Source organism: Salvelinus namaycush, chromosome 13 (genome assembly GCF_016432855.1).
Source record: "Salvelinus namaycush isolate Seneca chromosome 13, SaNama_1.0, whole genome shotgun sequence".
Lineage (NCBI taxonomy): Eukaryota > Metazoa > Chordata > Actinopteri > Salmoniformes > Salmonidae > Salvelinus > Salvelinus namaycush.
Genome location: NC_052319.1, coordinates 29,741,226 through 29,763,815, shown reverse-complemented (window position 1 = coordinate 29,763,815; position 22,590 = coordinate 29,741,226). Strand labels below are relative to the sequence as shown.

At 44.0% G+C, this 22,590-nt stretch overlaps 1 protein-coding gene across 1 annotated transcript; it reads left to right on the top strand.

Annotated features, from left to right (window-relative positions):
* Window positions 1–203: 203 nt before the first annotated feature.
* On the top strand, window positions 204–19,377 carry lats2 (large tumor suppressor kinase 2). Its single transcript, XM_039007066.1, has 9 exons — window positions 204–403; window positions 6,778–7,420; window positions 14,645–14,777; window positions 15,418–16,940; window positions 17,307–17,549; window positions 17,686–18,025; window positions 18,138–18,320; window positions 18,426–18,532; window positions 18,657–19,377. Exons 2-9 carry the CDS (start codon window positions 7,064–7,066, stop codon window positions 19,182–19,184), a joined length of 3,414 nt encoding a protein of 1,137 aa, XP_038862994.1. The 5' UTR covers window positions 204–403; window positions 6,778–7,063; the 3' UTR covers window positions 19,185–19,377.
* Window positions 19,378–22,590: the final 3,213 nt, after the last annotated feature.

The window sequence follows — 22,590 nt, the reverse complement described above, 5'->3', positions numbered from 1 at the left end:
TGAGTGTTCGGATTCTCCTTAGAAATGTACACATTTTGTTTTACAGTGGTTTTGCAATAGACATTAAAACCAGGGTTTTTACTGGATGCAAGAATCAATGCCAAGTTTTATTAGGAAGCCCCGCCTAGAATATGTGCGGTGCTGACGTGCATTGGTCCCTCACGTGACTCCAGGAATGTTAACAATGCAGTAAGTGTCCAACTTTGTACTGCATTCTAATTCTGCCTGTAGTTGGGAGAAAATGGAGTCTCTTCTCATGATATTTACTCGAGCCTACCGTTGAAAAAGTTCGTACATTATCGTATGGATTGTGCAACAAAGGATTGGATATAAAGTTTTCCCGAAAAGCGTATTTGGTTGGATTCTTTCTCGGATTAAAGCTGAATGATACTTCTATCACATGGTAAGTTCAAATCTTAATCATATTTTGGGAAAGCCTAACTATTTTGATGAAAACACAAAGATAAATGTTCTTTTCAGTACTGACATTTATGTAAATTGAAGATAAAGCCTCGGATTTCTTCCAACGCGACTAGCTTTCGGCCAGAGGAAGAGACTGCTGGGACTGAAATTCTCCCTACATTGGAATGTCGGGCTGCTCCAGGCTGCAGAGTTGCGCTCAGATCGGCCGATAGATCTTAAAACTTCCAACGCAAAGTTGAGAAGGCCCCACAATCTTTTTCAGTCTCGAAATGTTCTAATTAATCACAACCTCGACAAGAAAACCCATGACGTGATCAATGTGTTTAGGATATTGAAACAAATGTCATTTTACAATGGTTTTGTTTTCACTAAAGGCTAGGGTGGGAGGGGGTCTTAAGCGTGGCAAAATAATATTTAAATGACGTGTTAAAAGTGTTGAAATGTACCTTTGAAACACGAATGTGTCTTAAAATGTTTCTTTGAGATGAATATGGATTCTTAGGATGTTTCTGGTTGCATTAAATGTTTGGTGAATTATTTAATTCCATAATGGTCTCTCATTCTGTAAACGGGCTGCAAATAGTCTGTCTTTTTGTGTGATGTGCACAATTGTCCTTAATGTCCAGATTTTTTTATGATGCTGTTTGATAAACTTTTGAATAGCAGAAACTTCTCACTGATTGTTTATTAAGTTTGGACATTTTATTTCTGTAACTTATAATGGAATAACTTTCTATATAAATACTTGTTTTAAACTGCCACAATTTAACTGTTTAAGAGTAGTTTGCGTAGTGTATGCCAAATTATCAGTTTAGTACAGCAGGCTAATAGATTGACACTGATGCAACCATGCGTTTCATTCAGGTGTGCAATAACACACGAGGTTCAAGGTAGGAACCTTGTTCTAGGTCTACCTTTAAACAACATAACAGGCACACAAATAATGTTACAAAAATGTTAATACAGGCTAGATAATAAAAAAGTACTATTATGCAGGTATTACAATGAATAGCCCATTCGTTTAATTGTGACTGTAGCATACATTTTAAAAGTCATATTCTAACCGGATCAGATGTTATCTATTGATAAAAGCCTGTGAGTATTGATTGTATTGATAAGACTGGCTTATTGTATTATGTGCATTATGTGTTACTGTCTGGGAATCTGACTTGAATTCAATAGAATTAATGTGTAACATTCACTGCAAACCTACATCTCGCATCAGGAGATCAGATATTAGCCGACTGTATTTGTTTACATTATTGACTTCTTGATTAAAATAACTTGAATCAAAGTAATCTCGTCAAAATAAATATACTTTCATTCCAACCTAAATATAGGTTGGATCTATAGCAACAGCTTCAATGTGATGAATGGTAGCATTCAAGTTAACTTGTTTATGTTTTACATGTTTGAAAGGATCTCTGTACTTTTCTGTTACCGTTGTGTGACTTGTGTCTCCACATGTAATCAAATATTGGATCCCAACCACAACCACTCAGACATTATTATCAGGCATTGCAGACTGAGGACCTCATTGGTAAAGACAGGCCAGGGCATTTCCATCCCAAAGGACCTGTGAGCACCAACGTGACGTTCATAGGAGCATGTCCAATTGGGTGTCAAATGAAAGCTAAGAGTATATTTTTGAGAAATAAAATTATATTCACATTTTTCAACCATGTTCCATCCCAAACATTAGGAAAATGCAAAGGCTTTGATTTCTGGTAAAACAGGTGTAAAGGGGATCTTAGACAACATCTACCAGAAAGAGTCTTAAAAGGTATCATACATACATCAACACACAATAATGTTGAAGTAAAGACCCCTGTCAACAAATATCAACTCTTATATTTCGTTTTGGAAAAATGATTTGCCTTCTGTAAGTTTAAGAATCATTGCTTTGTGCCTTGTAATTTTGTCACAAAAACCCGCATCTTTAAGATAGTTTCTCATTTCTCTCCCTCATAAGGAGGGAGGATGATGACATTTTACAGAAGTAACAATTAAAGGTAGGCCTACCAATTTGTTAGTGTTTTATTTACAGTACCAGTCAAAAGTTTGTACACACCCTACTCATTCAAGGGTTTTTCTTTATTTTTACTATTTTCTACATTGTAGAATAATAGTGAAGACATCAAAACTATGAAATAACACATATGGAATCATGTAGTAACCAAAAAAGTGTTAAACAAATCAAAATATATTTTATATTTGAGATTCTTCAAAGTAGCCACCCTTTGCCTTGATGACAGCTTTGCACACTCTTGCCATTCTCTCAACCAGCTTCATGAGGAATGCTTTTGCAACAGTCTTGAAGGAGTTCCCACATATGCTGAGCACATGTTGGCTGCTTTTCCTTCACTCTAAGGTCCAACTCATCCCAAACCATCTCAATTGGGTTGAGGTCCGGTGATTGTGGAGGCCAGGTCATCTGATGCAGCACTCCATCACTCTCCTTCTTAGTCAAATAGCCCTTACACAGACTGGAAGTGTGTTCGGTCATTGTCCTGTTGAAAAACAAATGATAGTCCCACTAAGTGCAAACCAGATGGGATGGCTTATCGCTACAGAATGCTGTGGTAGCCATGCTGGTTAAGTGTGCCTTGAATTCTAAATAAATCACTGACAGTGTCACCAACAAAGCACCATCACACCTCCTTGTCCATGTTTCACGGTGGGAACCACACATGCAGAGATCATCCGTTCATCTACTCTGCATCTCACAAAGACATGGAGGTTGGAACCAAGAATCTCCAATTTGGACTCATTAGACCAAAGGACAGATTTCCACTGCTCGTCCATTGCTCGTGTTTCTTGGGCCAATCAAGTCTCTTCTTCTTATTGGTGTCCTTTAGTAGTGGTTTCTTTCCAGAAATTTGACCATAAAGGCCTGATTCAGGCAGTCTCCTTTGAACAGTTGAAGTTGAGATGTGTCTGTTACTTGAACTCTGTGAAGCATTTATTTGGGCTGCAATCTGAGGTGCAGTTATCTCTACATAACTTATCCTCTACAGCAGAGGTAACTCTGGGTCTTCTTTTCCTGTGGCGGTCCTCATGAGAGCCAGTTTCATCATAGCACCTGATGGTTTTTGCGACTGCACTTGAAGAAACTTTCAAAGTTCTTGAAATGTTCCGTATTGACTGACCTTCATGTCTTAAAGTAATAATGAACTGTCATTTCACTTTGCTTGTTTGAGCTGTTCTTGCCGTAATATGGACTTGGTCATTTACCAAATATGGCTATCTTCTGTATACCACCCCTACCTTGTCACAACACAACTGATTGTCTCAAACACATTAAGAAGGAAAGAAATTCCACAAATTAACTTTTAACAAGGCACACCTGTTAATTTAATTGCATTACAGGTGACGACCTCATGAAGCTGTTTGAGAGAATGCCAAGAGTGTGCAAAGCTGTCATCAAGGCAAAGGGTGGCTACTTTTGAGATTCTTCAATATAAAATATATAACACTTTTTTGTTTTGGTAACTACATGATTCCATATGTGTTATTCCATGGTGTTGATGTCTTCCCTATTATTCTACAATGCAGAAAATAGTAAAAATAAAGAAAAACCCTTGAATGAGTAGGTGCGTCCAAACTTTTGACTGGTACTGTATATCAAGTTTGTTTATGAATTATTAAGTGATTAAAACTCATAATTCTGTTAACAAATCGGTAACGGAATTACCAAAATATCAGTATCAGATTTAATGCAATTGAATTGGCTACAATGGGAAATCATGGTAGTCACAAACCACAGTTGGGTCACCTGCTAATGTCCTCCCTTCCACTGGCATGCTGTTGTGTTCAGCTCATCGCTGTTTTCTTACTCTTTCTGTCGTCTGGTGGTAAAAGCAAGACTAAAAACAGTCTGGACAACCTCTTTCTCTCTCTCTGTGTTAATGTCACCTCCGGCTCATACTGACACCTACCACCTACCCTCTATCCATTTACTGTAACAAGCATCCTCACCCACTGATCACGGACATTGAAAAGTGGTTAAAATTTGGTCGTTCTGCCCTGGCCGGACCAAATCTGAACCATTCATAGACATCTATGTTTCACAAGTTTGGACAGCAGAGTACAGTAGAGAATAGTACAGTCAAGAAAAGTAGAGTAGATTTCTCTACGGTACAGTAGAGCACACTAGAGTAGAGGGTAGCACTTTATTTGAATAGTTCATTTGTAGATGCTCTACAGACTATCAGTTACATTTCAGCATCTACTAACCCTAACCTTAACCTTAACCCTTATCCTAAACCTACACTTGACTTAACCCTTACCCTAGCCCTAACCTTAACCCTTACCCTAGCCCTACACTTGACTTAACCCTTACCCTAGCCCTAACCTTAACCCTTATCCTAACCCTACACTTGACTTAACCCTTACCCTAGCCCTAACCTTAACCCTTATCCTTATTCTATACCTAACCGTAACCTTAGCAAACAGTTGCATATCAACAGATAGTTTGTTGACAGATAGTTTGTTGACAGTATGACCATCTGTAAAGCATCTACAAATGGACTATCCGGACTATCCAAATAAAGTGTGACTGAGTACTGTATAATGTACTGTACTGTACTGATCATATCTACTGTACTGTATGTTTGTAATGTCCAAACTTGTGAAACACAGATGTCAATGATTGATTCAGATTTGGTCTGGTGCGGAGTAACCAAAGGTGATCTTCTTTGGTGGGAGAGCTCATTAGAATAATATCCAGTGTGTAGAATAATACCCAAACATGCAATAAGGATATTACATATTTCTACCTTTCTTTACCTAGTTAGCATACATCACCATGAAGAGAATGATATTCATATCCATAATTATGCATTTCTGTATAGTACAGATCAGGGACCCATGATGGAATTTCGTTACCGGATGTAAATCCACTTCACCCACTGTAGTTAAATAACCAGAATATATATTTTTGAGGTGACATCATAGTTGACACCATGTTCTTTCTGCAGATATATTTGAATCCTAGTCAGTGTTCACAGTCAGTCTCTGTCCAGACGGTCCAGAAACAGAACCCAAACCTTGAGATATCTGCTGGAGGAGTTGCTCCTAAAAAAAAATATATTTTCCAAGTGAATGGTGTTAATCATTTCTGCTAGCCATCTACTGAAGCAAGGGGGGTGGGTGACTTCCATTCTGTGAGGATCATTTTTTTTGCAGCCACCATTCCAAACATCAGAGCCAGTTGTTTCCCATAGGAGATCCTGTGTGATTAACAGTACAGGTGTCTCTAATCAGTCAGTGCCACAAAGGCCTTTTGCTTCACAAATTTTGTTTGTGGCACTGTGCATACATAAAAACACATAATCAAGCATAGAGGAGGACATATACAGGTAGAAAAGTGCAGTTCATGAGTGATCAATGATTCATCTGTACCCTATATACACTATACACATCAGTACTATGTCAACTACCATTCCAACTGCTGGCCAGAAGCTGCTCCTACTAGTGTTTTTTAAACATTCAGGAGACCATGTCTCTACCCTCCTCTGTCTGTTGTTCATTAGGGGAAATCCATGTTTCTGTTGTTTATTTTGGTCCTCTCTGCCCCGTGATGGAATGATATGAGCTTTCTTGTCTTTACTTGTGGAATGGAATGCTCTATGGGTGGACGCGGCGCTCAAAGCATCACAACAATGGGAACTGAGGCTAAAGATTCTGGAGATTGGGCAACTTGTTGTGGAGCTTGGCACTACCGTCCCAAATATGTGTTTGTTTCGGAAAACTCTCTAGACTCACAGTGAGTGCTGTGATTGTGTCAGAAAACGCCTCAAACATCCAAACCCCAAAAATGCCTTTTTCAACCCATGATGAGAGAGAGAGAGTGTGTGTGAGAGTAGTGTCCTGATTTAGATGGACCAAGGGGATGCCACTGTTCAAAGCTATCCCAGGCCTCAAGGCCTACCAAGCATACTCGTCTGGTGGTCTCTCAGTCCAAGCTAAACAACTATATTTTAGTCATTGTCATAAGTGAACATGTGTAATACGGTGTTTTACACCACAAAAGCTGTTACACGATTACACAGTGATAATACATTGTTGTTGCCGCTTATTCAGCGTGATTGTGAACAGAGACATACTTCATTCACACCTCCTATATTCTGCCCCGGAGAGTAGCATTGCCACGATAGAATGTAGACAATGTTCTTGAAGATAAAACCGTAAAGGGGTGTTAATATTAGATCACACAGGAGCATTTCACACACAGTGGATGAGACGTGTGTAACTAATATGACCCTATGCCACCATGACCACAACCCGACCACACACACCGTACCCTTACAGTGACAGTTCAGTAACATTTTCTGTTCTGATCTTGCTCCACAGGCGCAGATGGGAGCCAGAACGGTTTGGGGCAAGGGTACCCTTGTCACCCCTCACATGACTTGGAATAAGGAGGAATGTGACCCCTAAAACACACACACCATGGCACGCCAGTGGGATTCCTATCAGTAGGAGCCAGCCACACAGAGACAAACAAAAACAGTAATACAGAGAGAGAAAGAGGAATCCCAATCTCACATATCTTTGCACAGCTTCGGAGTGTGTGTGTGTGTGTCAGTTTTTGGGTGAGAATTTGAGTGTGTGTTCCATAGACTAAAACGGGAGTGTCATGAGGCCCAAGACGTTTCCCGCTGCTCCGTACATGGGCAACACGCGCCAGCGCCTCCAGGAGATCAAGGAGGGGCTGAAGCAGCCGGCCAAGCTGATGAGCCAGGCCCTCCACGGGGGCAGCTCCCGGGGCGAGGGGGGCCGCGGGGCCGAAAGCAAGAGCAAAGACCCCGGCAGTCGCCAGCAGCAGCACCGGCCCCCTCAGAAGTTCAACAATTACCAGAATGCTCTGAGGGAGATCCGCAAGTCCCTTAGGCCGTTTGAATACAAGTCTGGACCCTCTTCTGGCTCTGCCCACCCCGCTGGAGACGTCAACCGACAGATGCTGCAGGAGCTGGTCAATGCTGGCTGTGACCAGGTGAGGACTGGGGAGTGTGTGTGTGTGCGCTTGCTCTCAAGTGGAAGAAACTGCTCTGGTCTGTATTAATGTCTTTGCTTGATTGCTGGTTCTATAGTCACGTGTGTTAGTGGTTAACATACAGTAACTCACTAATGTGGCGGTAGAAAGCCCCATTCACTGTCATAATAATTCAATGATACACTACAACCTTTCTCTGCCAAGAGTACAGTACAATGGTTACATAATAGAGATCGACCGATTAATCGGAATGGCCGATTAATTAGGGCCGATTTCAAGTTTTCATAACAATCGGTAATCTGCATTTTTGGACACCGATCATGGCCGATTACATTGCACTCCACGAGGAGACTGCGTGGCAGGCTGACTACCTGTTATGCGAGTGCAGCAAGGAGCCAAGGTAAGGTGCTAGCTATTTTTAAACCTGCATATTTAGTTAATATTGCCTGCTAACATGAATTTCTTTTAACTAGGGAAATTGTATCACTTCTCTTGCGTTCTGTGCAACAGAGTCAGGCTATATGCAGCAGTTTGGGCCGCCTGGCTCGTTGCGAACTGTGGAGACTATTTCTTCCTAACAAAGACAGCTAACTTCACCAAATGGGGGATGATTTAACAAAAGCGCATTTGCGAAAAAAGCATAATCGTTGCACGAATGTACCTAACCATAAACATCAATGCCTTTCTTAAAATCAATACACAGAAGTATATATTTTTAAACCTGCATATTTAGGTAAAAGAAATTCATGTTAGCAGGCAATATTAAACTAGGGAAATTGTGTCACTTCTCTTGCGTTCATTGCACGCAGTCAGGGTATATGCAACAGTTTGGGCCGCCTGGCTCGTTGCGAACTTATTTGCCAGAATTTTATGTAATTATGACACAACATTGAAGGTTGTGCAATATAACAGGAATATTTTGACTTATGGATGCCACCCGTTAGATAAAATACGGAACGTTTCTTTATTTCAATGAAAGAATAATCGTTTTATTTTCTAAATGATAGTTTCCGGATTTGACCATATTAATGACCTAAGGCTCGTATTTCTGTGTGTTATTATGTTATAATTAGGTCTATGATTTGATATTTGATAGAGCAGTCTGACTGAGTGGTGGTAGGCAGCAGCATGCTCGTAAGCATTCATTCAAACAGCACTTTCGTGCATTTGCCAGCAGCTCTTTGCTGTGCTTCAAGCATTGCGCCGTTTATGACTTCAAGCCTATCAACTCCCGAGATTAGGCTGGTGTAACCGATGTGAAATGGCTAGCTAGTTAGCGGGGTGCGCGCTAATAGCGTTTCAAACGTCACTCGCTCTGAGACTTGGAGTAGTTGGGCCACGGCTTTTGTGGCGCGATGGGTAACGATGCTTCGAGGGTGGCTGTTGTCGATGTGTTCCTGGTTCGAGCCCAGGTAGGGGCGAGGAGAGGGACGGAAGCTATACTGTTACACTGGCAATACTAAAGTGCCTATAAGAACATCCAATAGTCAAAGGTATATGAAATACAAATGGTATAGAGAGAAATAGTCCTATAATTCCAATAATAACCTCAACCTAAAACTTCTTACCTGGGAATATTGAAGACTCATGTTAAAAGGAACCACCAGCTTTTATATGTTCTCATGTTCTGAGCAAGGAATTTAAACGTTAGATTTTTTACATGGCACATATTGCACTTTTACTTTCTTCTCCAACACTTTGTTTTTGCATTATTTAAACCAAATTGAACATGTTTCATTATTTATTTGAGGCTAAATTGATTTGATTGATGTATTATATTAAGTTAAAATAAAAGTGTTCATTCAGTATTGTTGTAATTGTCATTATTACAAATAAATAAATAAATACATTTTAAAAAATCGGCCGATTAATCGGTATCGGATTTTTTTGGTCCTCCAATATTCGGTATCGGCGTTGAAAAATCATAATCGGTCGACCTCTATTACATAATTCGGAGTGCAGAAATATCAGGCGAATTGAACAATCCGCTTGGCGCTAGTTTCTTTATCCTCTTTCGGAACGAGCGAGTGAACATCTTCACACCTGAGAGAGAATAGGAGAGGAAAAAAGAGAGAAGGAGAGGTTAGGAGATGGAAGAAGAGGACAGGTAGTGTTTCCACAGGAAATGATGTCAGCTCATACATGCTCACCTTTCACCTAAAGAAATAAAGCCTTTACTATACTACTATAGTTCAGATATGGAAAGCCTTATTACAGGAAAATAAGCATATTCTATCATTAATATATATCAGAGTATTTCTGAATAATACGGATCAGACTGTGCAACATAGTTCAATCGCTCTTTAAACACTCATAACTGGCCTAAGATCAGGCCATTGTCAAGTGTCAGTTGTGCAGAGGTGAGGACGGAATCAGGCACAGGACACAGAACTGAGTAAAATAACGTAGAAAAATAATCAGCCAATAAATCCACACAGGGATAACAAACCCTAACACAAAAGACTAACACAAAACCAGGAACAATCACGCACAAAACATAATGAGAACCAGAGGGTTAAATAGGGAAATAATAATAACGTAATGGGAACCAGGTGTGTACAATCAAGACATAACAAATGGAAAAAAGAAACGTGGATCAGTGGTAGCTAGAAAGCCGGTGACGACGACCGCCAAACGCCGCCCAAACAAGGAGAGGCACCAATTTCGGCGGAAGTCGTGACAGTCATTTTTAAAGGGCTCAGTTTTGACTCTGTGTTTTATAGCTCTTGGATTGGCCAGAGACAGGTCACTATAACCAGACTCAGTACTATGCCTTTGTGGTTGAAGGCTTTAGGACAGGCCTGAGTACAGGCCCTGGGGTTGCAGGACTCGGCATCTAAAGAATGCTTAACTCAAGCCCGTGCACAAAACTACTGAGAAAACTACTGAGAGAGGGAGAGCGAGAGAGATGCAAGCCACATCAATAAACATATCGATTTAAGTTATCAGAAAGCTGTTGTGTGCTTGCAGGTGTCCTTTGGTACGGCTTGTTCTTGTTAGTACACACACAGATTTTTACTGCTCCTGTAGGACTAGGAATGTGTAGTTAGTTTGTGTATAGTTAGTGTGTAGTTAGCATGTAGTAATAGCGTAGTTAGTGTGTAGTTACAGTGTAGTAAGTGTGGTTTGGCCTCTAGTTCCTCTGAATGGCTCAGACCAGAGAGAGAGAGAGAGAGAGGGAGCACTGTCAATACAAACAGGAAGTGGCGATTCAATGGTAGCAGGGTGGAACAGTTCCATCTGCTTCCATCGCGTCGCCACAGACAATCTGGCCTCTCTCTCTCTCTCTCTCTGTATTCTATATCCCATTTATTCTCCTCTCATTAGCTTTAAATATTTATTTGTTGCATTTATAGACACAAGCAGAAGGATAAACTGACAATGAAAATAATTGGACAAGTTTATATTGTACAGGCAAAACATTTCTCTCTTTTCCTGCCTACTGATTTTGACACTGATGGATTATAGGTAATGGTGTCTCAATGAGCGATGCGGCAGTCACCTGTCACTGTGAGTATGTGTTTGTCCTAGGGCTGTGTCCACTGAGCAGACCACTGAGCGTGGGCCCTTGTTTTCCCAACATTCCACAGCTGTAATGGCCGCCGTAGTGAGTGGCCCATTTGGTCTCAACCCACCTCCACCCCCACGGGCCCGCTGGCCTGATTCTTACCAGACGCGCCGTTACATAATCACTGTAAAGGAGGGAATGTTTTGGTGGGGAAGCGAGGGGGAACCGCCGGAGTGTGGAGGAGCTCTTTCCTCTCCTCTGCCACCTTCCTTCCTTCATGTGTACAGCGGCTCCAATATTACTGTATTATAGGCCGTCCAAAATGGAATGGAGACAGGAATCTTATGCACGCTAAGCGTATTAAACCGCCGACGTATGAAACGACGAGGCTGCCGCGTTTATTTAACGATGAGGTTAACAGGACGTGACATAGGCCTTGTGTGTGTGTGTGTGTGTGTGTGTGTGTGTGTGTGTGTGTGTGTGTGTGTGTGTGTGTGTGTTTGATTAATAGAAGGAGAGGATGGCGGAGCACTATCTGTTGTTCCACAGGCCTATTGATGTCACTCTCTCTCGGCCTGTCCATCCAGACTCCGCTCTCTAAAGGTCTCCCATATGGGTTTCATTTCCCATAGTGGAATGTGTTGCAGAATTAGGTCAAAGATAAAACAAATATAAAAGAACAGCCTTCCTCTCAGAGTAAGAGTTGAGTGTGTGTGCCTACTGTCAGTGCCGTCCGAGATGTTTTGGCATGTGATTGTGTTTGGGATAACTCCTTGGCTTGTGGCTGTAACCATTATGACAAGGGTGCAAATGTGGCGGAGGATATTGTAGGTTGGAAGCCACATAAGAGTCAAGAAGACAAACATACAGAGAGGAGAGAGTAAGCGAGAGACTGAGAAAGAGAGGGGGAAGAAGAGAAATGGTAGGCTGGACAATAGAACGAGTCAAAATTCACCCAAGGCTGAAAAATGGCAAAAGAACGTTGGCTAAGTTGAAACACTAGTGCAAACCCATAGCAAATTAATGGAATGAAACGTTTGCAGAGCCTCTTCTGACTTCTGATGCTTAGAATTCCATTTTGCCTAAATGGCACCAAAAAATGTATCCCTTTTTATTTTACCACTACAATCTGTTCTAAGGACGAAACTGAAAAATAACACCTTGTGTAGAAAGTAAACATCCGCACCTCGATGGTGCCAAGTGTGCTTATGTCTGCATAAAAAATTCTGGTCTAGCGATCGATGACAATGGAGTACGCTGCCGAGCCTTACATAATTAGAAAAAAGAGATTCTCACGATTAAAATGGTGTCCAATTTGAAAGAATCTAAATATACACATTGCGAGATATACCTATATTTCCCTATAGGAAACAATGGGACGATCTCAGAGTTCCAGGAGTAATTTTTTGATGTTGTTTACATTTGAACTACCAGCAACGTGGGCAGGTCTCATTGCCAACAATAGCAAAGCAGGCATTGCGACGTAGAACAATAAGCTGGGAATAGAACGTTCGGAAGGCGAGTTGGTGCCACGGTGCTCAATAGAACTAATAGGAGCTGGCAGGGTGAAAAATGCCCTAAAATAAGGCCTGTTTTTCGTGATTACTTCAAAACTACGGCAAGCAGCTGGGACATATGGTAATATTATGAAACTGGGCTCCACGGCGGATGCAATGAACTAATTTTTATCAGAAAAAGCATTGTTGAAAATGTAATGTGTCCAGCCTAGAAATAGTAAGTCAGACACCGAAAAATACAGATTTCCAAATATCTGGAATTCTTTGCTTCCTGGCTTGTGGAATGTTGGGAACATCTGTCACCATGACATTGGAGGTCAGAGTTGGAACGCAACGCACCACCAGGCTGTCCACAGCAGTCAGCCTCCACCCAGTTTCAGTCTCGGCACAGAGTAGAGAGGGAAGGGGAGAGAGAATGGGAAAGAAAAGGATGGGAGGGGGCGAGAAAAGCAATAGACAGAGAGGAAGGGCGAGAGAGTGAGCAAGAGAGAAATAAACTTAGGAAAGGATAAGGGGGAGAGAAAAAGAGAGATGGAGGTTTCTGAGGGAGTAAAGCTTTCACATTAGCATGGAAACCAGGCAGCTAGTCAGCACTCTCCTTTAGCTATGGTGGAATCCAACACACAGTCACCATAGAGTGACCATAAACAGACATGAATGTTTATATTTGGTTTCCTGTGTGTGCGAGTGCATGCACGTGTGTGTGTGTGCTAATATGTGAGCAGCGCTAATGGGGGTGTGCAAATGTGTGTGTCTTATGAGTGAGGGAGAGGGAGGGAGGGAAAGAGTGTATTTTGGTTCAGTCGTATTGGCAGGCCCACTCTCAGATGGACACGCATACACACACACACACACACACACACACACACACACACACACACACACACACACACACACACACACACACACACACACACACACACACACACACACACACACACACACACACAAACACACAGAATGTGTAGAACATCTGTGGCTCCAGCGTTTCCTGGCTCTGAGAGCTGAATATGCCCACTGTTGCTATGCAGCCCTTTTTTTAAACACATTTATGTTTGACTAAGTTTCCTCCCTGCAAATGAAAGCACCCGGTCGGTCTCAGAATCTGTGGACACGGAATGGCTGCATTACACCGTTTAAACTAGTTTAAAGTCCACTTCAGTCCACTTTTGAAAATTGCCTTGGCACTAGTTTATTTCCTTGATTTAATGTATATGTTTTAAACAACAACGTTAGGTAGCCATTTCAGATGAACAGTAGTATTTGGTTTGAGTTCGCCTCCACTGGTCAGTTAGAGGTGTGGGCTGAATGCCTGTCTTGACTGAGGGTCATTTCGAGTGAGGTCATATGCTATTCAGGGATATTTCCTCATGTAGGTGTCTGTCGCCTAGTTAAAGAACGGTCACCGCGTTTGTCATGTTTATTTTCACCTCTCACTCACTGATGTTGAATGCCTGTTGTTATTTGTACTCTGCCTATCAGCCAGTGTGAAAATAGCAGGATAACCTGCATGATCATTATACAAAAACTAAAATAAGTACTGGAGTATGGTGCTGAACTATCACTGTAGAGGTCCTTGTCATAAAAATAGCCTACTATTGGAATGTTGAAAGAATGTTAAAGGTTGTATGTTCTCAGTTCTCTGTGTTCTTTGTTGTTGTGTGTGTGTGTGTGAGGCAGGCTCAGGAAGTGGCTGGTGCATGACCCCAGGAGAAGAGGATGCAGGTGCAATGCCTGCTGGGGGGCTGTTTTTATCGTCACCTGATGTGTGCGTGGGTTACAATAGAAGAGACAATGACAATAGAAGACACTATACACTGTTTAGCTCTAAAATAATAGAGACAATGCAATCTGTTCCCCAAAATGAGATGGACGATCTTCATCAGTCACATTGATTTACTTAATTAAGCAATAAGGCCCGAGGGGGTGTGGTATATGGCCAATATACCACGGCTAAGGGCTGTTCTTCGGATACAGCCCTTTGTCGTGGTATATTGGCCATATACCACAAATCCCTGAGGTGCCTTATTGCTATTATAAACTGGTTACCAATGTAATTAGAGCAGTAAAAATAAATGTTTTGTCATAACCGTGGTATACCCGTGATATACCACGGCTGTCAGCCAATCAGCATTCAGGGCTCGAACCACTCAGTTTATAATGTCTGTTAGACACCATTATTTGTTGTTTTGCCACCAGGAAATGGCGGTGCGGGCTCTGAAGCAGACGGGCAGCAGAAACATTGAGGCTGCTCTGGAGTACATCAGTAAGATGGGATACCTGGACCCACGCAATGAACTCATCGTCCGGATTATCAAGCAGACCTCGCCAGGTAACACAACCCATGCACATATATTCTAAATATATGCACAGAGAGTTTAAATTGCAATAAGCATATGAACTCAAATCAAATCAAATTGTATTGGTCACATACACATGGTTAGCAGATGTTATTGTGAGTCTTGCGAAATGCTTATGCTTCTAGATCCGACAGTGCAGCTGTATTTAACAGGTAATATCTAACAATTCCACAACAAAACCTAATACACACAATCTAGTAAAGGAATGGGATGAGAATATATACCGTAAGTATAAAATATATGGATGAGCAGTGACAAAGCAGCTAAGATGCAATAGATAGTAAAAAATAGATAGTTCCATTTATTAAAGTGACCAACGATTTCAAGTCTGTAGGTAGGCAGCAGCCTCTGTGCTAGTGATGGCTGTTTAACAATCTGATGGCCGCTTTGGGAAAGTGGTATTCCTGGTTGTAGTGCTGGTTAGTTGACGTCTCTCTGATATCCAATAGTTCTTCCCGGCTGTATGTAATAACACTTAAGGTTTATCTGGGCTAACAATGTAAGAAATAATACATTAAACAACAGTTTCCTAAGGACTTCAAGCGAAGCTGCCATCTCTATCGGCGCCATCTTGCCAGACAACTCACTCACCACTATAATTTCTGTCCACAGGCAAAGGGGGCATGCCAAACTCAATGGACCACAGACCACCATTGGAGGGAACAAGTGAGGGTGCCATGCCTCCCTACCACCAGATGGGGGCACCGATGTATGAGGGTGCTGGCTATGGGCCAGAGGGGCCCTACATGGGCGCCCCTCCTGTCATGAACTACATGATCCCCCCCTCGGGCACAGCACAGGGCCCTGCCATGGTTAACCCCATGGGACGCCCGCCCAGTATTGGAGCCTACCCTCCATCCATGGCCGCCCAGAACAATCCAGGGAACCCCATGTACCCCCCAGGTGCCCCGCAAAAGGCCTACCCAGGCAGCATGGAGCAGGCCATGATTGGCTACAGCGTTCCTGGCCAGCCCCTGCAGCCCCAGGCACCAGGAGGCCCCATCCCCGTACCCCACTACGACTACAGCCACGGCCGGCCTCACATGATGGAGCCCTCGGGCTACGGCATCAAGAGGAGCGCATCCTTCCAGAACAAGATGCCACCGCTGGCGCCCGACAACTACGTCAACATGCAGGTTAAAGGGGCCATGGGCCAGAACGGGGGAGGGTACCCCCCTAACCTGTACCTACCGCCCCACTCACACCCCCGGCAGTCCAGCCCCACCTCACACCAGGTCCACATGATGTCCCGCTCGCCCGGTGGAGCTGCCGCTGCCATGGGGCCAGACTTCTCTGACCTCCCCCAGGGCCTGCTCACGCCCTCCAGAGCCAGTCTCAACCTGGACCTGTACGAGCAGCACCAACACCACTGGGCCGGGGCCCAGGGGCCTGAGGGGGGCCCTCCAGCCAGGCAGCCCCAGCCTCAGGGGCCATTCCGGGGAGAGGTGCGGGTCCCCAGCAGGACCAACTCCTTTAACAACCGCTCAGCGCCCCCCAACAACGTCCGGCCCACTTTGGTACCTCCAGCTCCCGGCAAGCAGGAACCATCCCTGGGTCCACCCAACACCATCACGGCGGTGACGTCGCCCCCCATCCAGCAGCCGGTAAAGAGCATCCGAGTGATGAGGCCCGAGCCGAAGACAGCTGTGGGGCCGTGTCACCCTGGCTGGTTGGCTGCTCAGGAAGCATCTGAGCCCCTCGCCTACATGCCTGAAGAGGCCTACGCTCTGGAGCCTGCCCAGGAGCCCCGCTGTCCACCACCCCCCTACCCCAAAACCCTGCTCATATCTGGGGCTTCTTCAGAGGCAGGGCCCCTGGAGGCCTCAGACCTCAACACCCCTGCTAGGCCACACGGTGGCAGTGGAGGAGGAGGGGGAAAGGCAGAAGAGAGCCAGGTGAAAGAGAAGACCAAGTCTGGAAAAGGAGAGAAGGCAGTGAAGGACAAGAAGCAGATCCAGACATCGCCGGTGCCGGTGAGGAAGAACGGGCGTGATCAGGAGAAGAGGGAATCGCGCATTAAAAGCTACTCACCCTTCGCCTTCAAGTTCTACATGGAGCAGCATGTGGAGAATGTGATGAAGACCCACCAGGAAAAACTGAACCGCAGGCTACAGCTGGAGCAGGAGATGTCCAAGGTGAGACAGGGAGAGACCTAAAGATTATGAATCTGAAGAATTATCCCTGAGGACCTGTGTTGTAGACAACAGCTAGATTACCCTAAATACCTAGAACAGCTTGTCCAAAACATTTAGAAAAACATTTACTCAGGGTTCAGTCCTTTTGACCTCCTTTTGAGACTGTAATGAAATACACAAAAAATAAAGCATTTTATTAGTGAGGTAATATATTAGTGACTTATATTAACAGTTGATGGAGACATTCAAAACATAAAACACTTCAAGATATATAAAATATAATATCATTGTAATAAGGCACATATATACAGGATTTTACCAGGGCGACGTATCCTCTTTATTTCTACATTCTTCCCCTTCCTCCAGGCTGGCCTATCAGAGGCCGAGCAGGAGCAGATGAGGAAGATGCTGAACCAGAAGGAGTCCAACTACAATCGTCTGCGCCGTGCCAAAATGGACAAGGCCATGTTTGTCAAGATCAAGACACTGGGCATCGGGGCCTTCGGCGAGGTGTGCCTGACCCGCAAGGTGGACACGGGAGCCCTGTACGCCATGAAGACGCTGCGCAAGAAGGACGTGCTCAATCGCAACCAGGTGGCCCATGTCAAGGTAAGATGAATCCAAATGATCATGCTGAAGAGATGCTCCTGATGATGTTTCCATGATATGTCAATATTATTGTGACACCAAAGGCACATTTCCACATTTTGTGTGGATTGGACAATAAAGTGTTTCTAACCCTAAGGCTGAGCGTGACATCCTGGCGGAGGCAGACAACGAGTGGGTGGTGCGTCTGTACTACTCGTTCCAGGATCGTGACAGCCTCTACTTCGTCATGGACTACATCCCCGGAGGAGACATGATGAGCCTGCTGATCCGCATGGGCGTCTTCCCCGAGCCGCTGGCATGCTTCTACGTGGCTGAGCTGACCCTGGCCATCGAGAGTGTCCACAAGATGGGCTTCATCCACCGCGACATCAAGCCTGACAACATCCTCATCGACCTGGACGGACACATCAAGTTGACTGACTTTGGCCTCTGCACTGGCTTCCGCTGGACACACAACTCCAAGTACTATCAGAAAGGTGAGCAGGGGAAAGACAAAGGACAAGTTTTTGCACTGTGTATGTGCTGTTGTATAGACAGCTTTTACTTGATATGATATGATCGATATGTAATGTCCTTTCCTTTCTCCAGGGAGCCACATCAGGCAGGACAGCATGGAGCCCAGTGACTTCTGGGATGACGTGTCCAACTGTCGTTGTGGCGACCGGCTGCAGACCCTGGAGCAGCGGGCAACACGACAACACCAGCGCTGCCTGGCACACTCCCTGGTGGGCACGCCCAACTACATCGCCCCTGAGGTGCTGCTGCGCAAAGGTGAGGGCAATACTGGACATGAAGGAATGGAGTGGTCATACATTTGATAAATAAAGAAGCACATTGTGGTCTTGTTAGTGAGCGGTTGTGGTCTTGTCCCTGCAGGGTACACCCAGCTGTGTGACTGGTGGAGTGTGGGAGTGATCCTCTTTGAGATGCTGGTGGGACACCCACCCTTCCTGGCCCCGACACCCACCGAGACACAGATAAAGGTTAGTAGTCTGTCGACTCACGGCTCAGCTAAACTACAGAATGTGGAAATGCCATATAACTAATCAATTGTAGCTCTGAAACATACTGTTTCCTCACAGTCTCCCCCTTCCCTTTCTTATTCAGGTGATAAACTGGGAGAGCACGCTGCAGGTGCCCCCGCAGGTTAAGCTCAGCCCAGAGGCTGTCGACATCATCGGCCGTCTCTGCTGCTCCCCTGAGGAGCGTCTTGGGAGCAACGGCGCCGGCGAGATCAAGACTCACCCCTTCTTCGACCAGATGGACTTCTCCAGCAACCTGCGCACCCAGCCCGCCCCCTACCAGCCCAAGATAGCCCACCCCATGGACACATCCAACTTCGACCCAGTGGAGGAGGAGGGGGGTCCCGGGGCATGGAGTGACAGCGGGGACAGCACACGGGCCTGGGAGACCCTCTGCACACCACACGGGAAACACCCGGAGCACGCCTTCTACGAGTTCACCTTTCGCAGGTTTTTTGACGACAACGGCTGCCCCTTCCGCTACCCCAAGCCCCCTGAGATCAGCCACAGCCAGGGGCCTCCCAGCAGTAGCGGAGCCAGCAGCATGGGCCCTGAGGAGGAAGAGGATGAGGAAGAGGAGGAGGAAGAGCAGGGGGAGCCTGTGTATGTGTAGAAGAGCCCAGACTGTTGGCTTTCTGAACAATGACCCCCCCCCCCCTCTTCTCTCTCTCTCCAACAATCAACACTTAGCACCTGGGGCCCTGGCTGCCATCTTTTTATCTACCGCTGTTCTTCTCAGAGGTGTGTGTGTGTGTGTGTGTGTGTGTGTGTGTGTGTGTGTGTGTGTGTGTGTGTGTGTGTGTGTGTGTGTGTGTGTGTGTGTGTGTGTGTGTGTGTGTGTGTGTGTGTGCCTCTATACTTGTGTGTGTGTGTTTGAGAGACTGAGAACAGGACGACCTGACATCTGTTTAACAATTCAGACACTACTGTGTGGAATCTCCAGCATGAGCAAAGACTACAATAAGAATCCCTGATCTGGGACCAAGAACAACTAACTGTACAAGGGCTAGGGATGGGATAATGAAGCCAGAGGACAGTTCTGAAAGCAAACTAATCAGAACAGGAACAGATAGGTCTTCTATGGAAATTAAAGTATCCGCTGCGCTGTGGAGGTTTACAAAAGTGTTCAGATAAGAGTTTGACACTAGGACCGTGACCATGCGTGGTCCTAGTGCTCTATCCCATTCCTTCGCCTTGGGTCTTAGAGATCTCTTCTTCCAGGTTAGCCTTACCCCAGGAAGTAAACACAAACACTTCCTGGACTTCAGGTTGGTCTGGACTGAATTAGCTGGTGGTAGAGGGGAAGAGTGCAACACTTCTCACACAGCTGTGACAAAGTAAGTTACCAAAATACAAATTCACATGCGCACATGAACACTTTAAAGGATGGTTGAACTACACAATTTAGGAGGAAGCAATGGGGTTGTCCTCTGCAGCTAACCCACGTAAAGCCTTGTGCATACCGATTGTGTAAAATGTATGCGTTCCGACAGAAGTCCATTCATTTCAATGGGAGGCAATCCTCACCTCTGGGACTCATCTGCCGGACTCGGTTGCGATGCTTGTCGCTGCGTGTAGTGTGTTGCATGCATGTGTTGGATTTTTCCAACCTGTGCTGTTGCTTTGCCGTGCGGTATCAGGAACGGAAGTAGATAATCCACCGAAGAAGTTGCTAATATGTAGCATGATTATTTTTGTTATGATGCGGTGCATGGATTGCGAAGACTACGTAAAATTTACTGTACGGCAATGTAATAATTCAACCTGTGTGCACACGGCGTAAGTCGCGGCATTTTTCAAAGTTAGTCTGACATGTAAGTCTAGGCATTCCCCAGCTGTGACTCCTACCTTTAGCTTCACACTCACTTTTTTTCCCAAATAGGAGATGTGGGATAAAGCCCACTTGTGTTGTTCCCACTCACCCCTAAATGTCTTCAGGATTCTGTTTTGAGTATCAGACCTAGGGGAATGTTTGTGACGGGTAAGTACTCGTAGCAACAACAACAAATTCCTTTGGTTGAAGTGCCAGCTGCCAGATACATGGATGACATTGTTAATCGAGTCAGTCAATTCCACTCTCAATATTATTATGATGACTATGTTTTATTGAGCTAATTTTGCAGAGTTCTGAGGAAGGTGGACTGCAAGTGTGTAATCATTGCTTTGTTACAGATATGGATCTCATGATTACATACATATTTGCTAAGCAGTCATGGCTATCCATGTCTCCACACAACACATACATTACACCTGCTCTAAGACTGTCATGTACAGTGACATTACTGGCACCAAGAGCAGTGCATTTTAGCCTCCTTGACAAAAGCCCTACCTGCTAATCCACCACTTACAAACACACGCTCAGTATTATACAGTTAACACATTGGAGTGTCCACACAGTCTCCTCTGTCCATATGGAGACAGATGTGAAAACTCTATGTCAGAAACATATGTAATAGTATGACTATGTGCAATATAGAAAATACGATATATAGTTTTCTAAACACTTACAATTATCATTTTGACCTTGTAATACTGAAACACGCTATGTACAAATATACATTATATTGGTTTATATATTTTCCGTATAGTTACATGACCCAATGCTGCTTATTATTGTGATTTAATATTATTATTATTTACATTATTTCATTTATACGTACTTCTTTCCTTTTATGCAAGTGTGGGTTTGATTGCCAGTGTGTTTGGTTTGGAAAGTGACGAACTGTGTGCCTTCTAGAGGAATGTTGGTATGTATCTATCCACCGCAAGATGATGATGATGATGATGAGGATGATGATGATCAGTGTTTGTGCAGAATAACGACAGCAGCGTTCCTACTCTGCAACCAGGCTGGTCCTGTGTGTAGGAGAGTAGGGCGGAAGAGACAGACATAGTGATAGAGAAAGAAAGATGCGTTTCAGAGTCAGAGACAAAACGAAAGCAAGGCAGGATTGGCTATAAAATGAAAAATATATGAATGAATAGCTTTCTCTATGTTACAAGAACAGGTGGCAAATGACAAAAACGTACACTACCAGTCAAAAGTTTGGACACACCTACTCATTCAAGTTTTTTATTAATTTTTTTACTATTTTCTATATTGTAGAATAATAGTGAAGACATCAAAACTATTAAATAACTACTTTGAAGAATCATCTAGTAACCAAAAAAGTGTTAAACAAATCAAAATATATTTCAGATTTTCAAAGTAACCACCCATTGCTTTGATGACAGCTTTGCACATGCTTGTCATTTTCTCAACCAGCTTCACCTGGAATGCTTTTCCAACAGTCATGAAGGAGTTCCCTCATATGCTGAGCACTTGTTGGCTGCTTATCCTTCACTCTGCGGTCCAACTCATCTCAAACCATCTCAATTGGGTTGAGGTCGAGGTATTGTGGAGGCCAGGTCATGTGATGCAGCACTCCATCACTCTCCTTATTGGTCAAATAGCCCGTACACAGCCTGGAGGTGTGTTGGGTCATTGTCCTGTTGAAAAACAAAATGATAGTTCCACTAAGCGCAAACCAGATGGGATGGCGTATCGCTGTAGAATGCTGTGGTAGCCATGCTGGTTAAGTGTGCCTTGAATTCTAAATAAATCACTGACGGTGTCACCAGCAAGCACCATCACACCTCCTCTTCCATGCTTCACGGTGGGAACCACATATTCGGAGATCATCCGTTCACCTACTCTGCATCTCACAAAGACATTGCGGTTAGAACCAAGAATCTAAAATTTGGACTCATCAGACCAAAAGACAGATTTCCACCGGTCTTATGTCCATTGCTCGTGTTTCTTGGCCCAAGCAAGTCTCTTCTTATTATTTGTGTCCTTTAGTAGTGGTTTCTTTGCAGCAATTCGACCATGCCTAGTTAAATAAAGGTTCAATAAAATAAAATAAATAAATAAATGAAGGCCTGATTCACAAAGTCTCCTCTGAACAGTTGATGTGTCTGTTACTTGAACTCTGTGAAGAATTTATTTGGGCTGCAATTCCTGAGGCTGTTAACTTAAA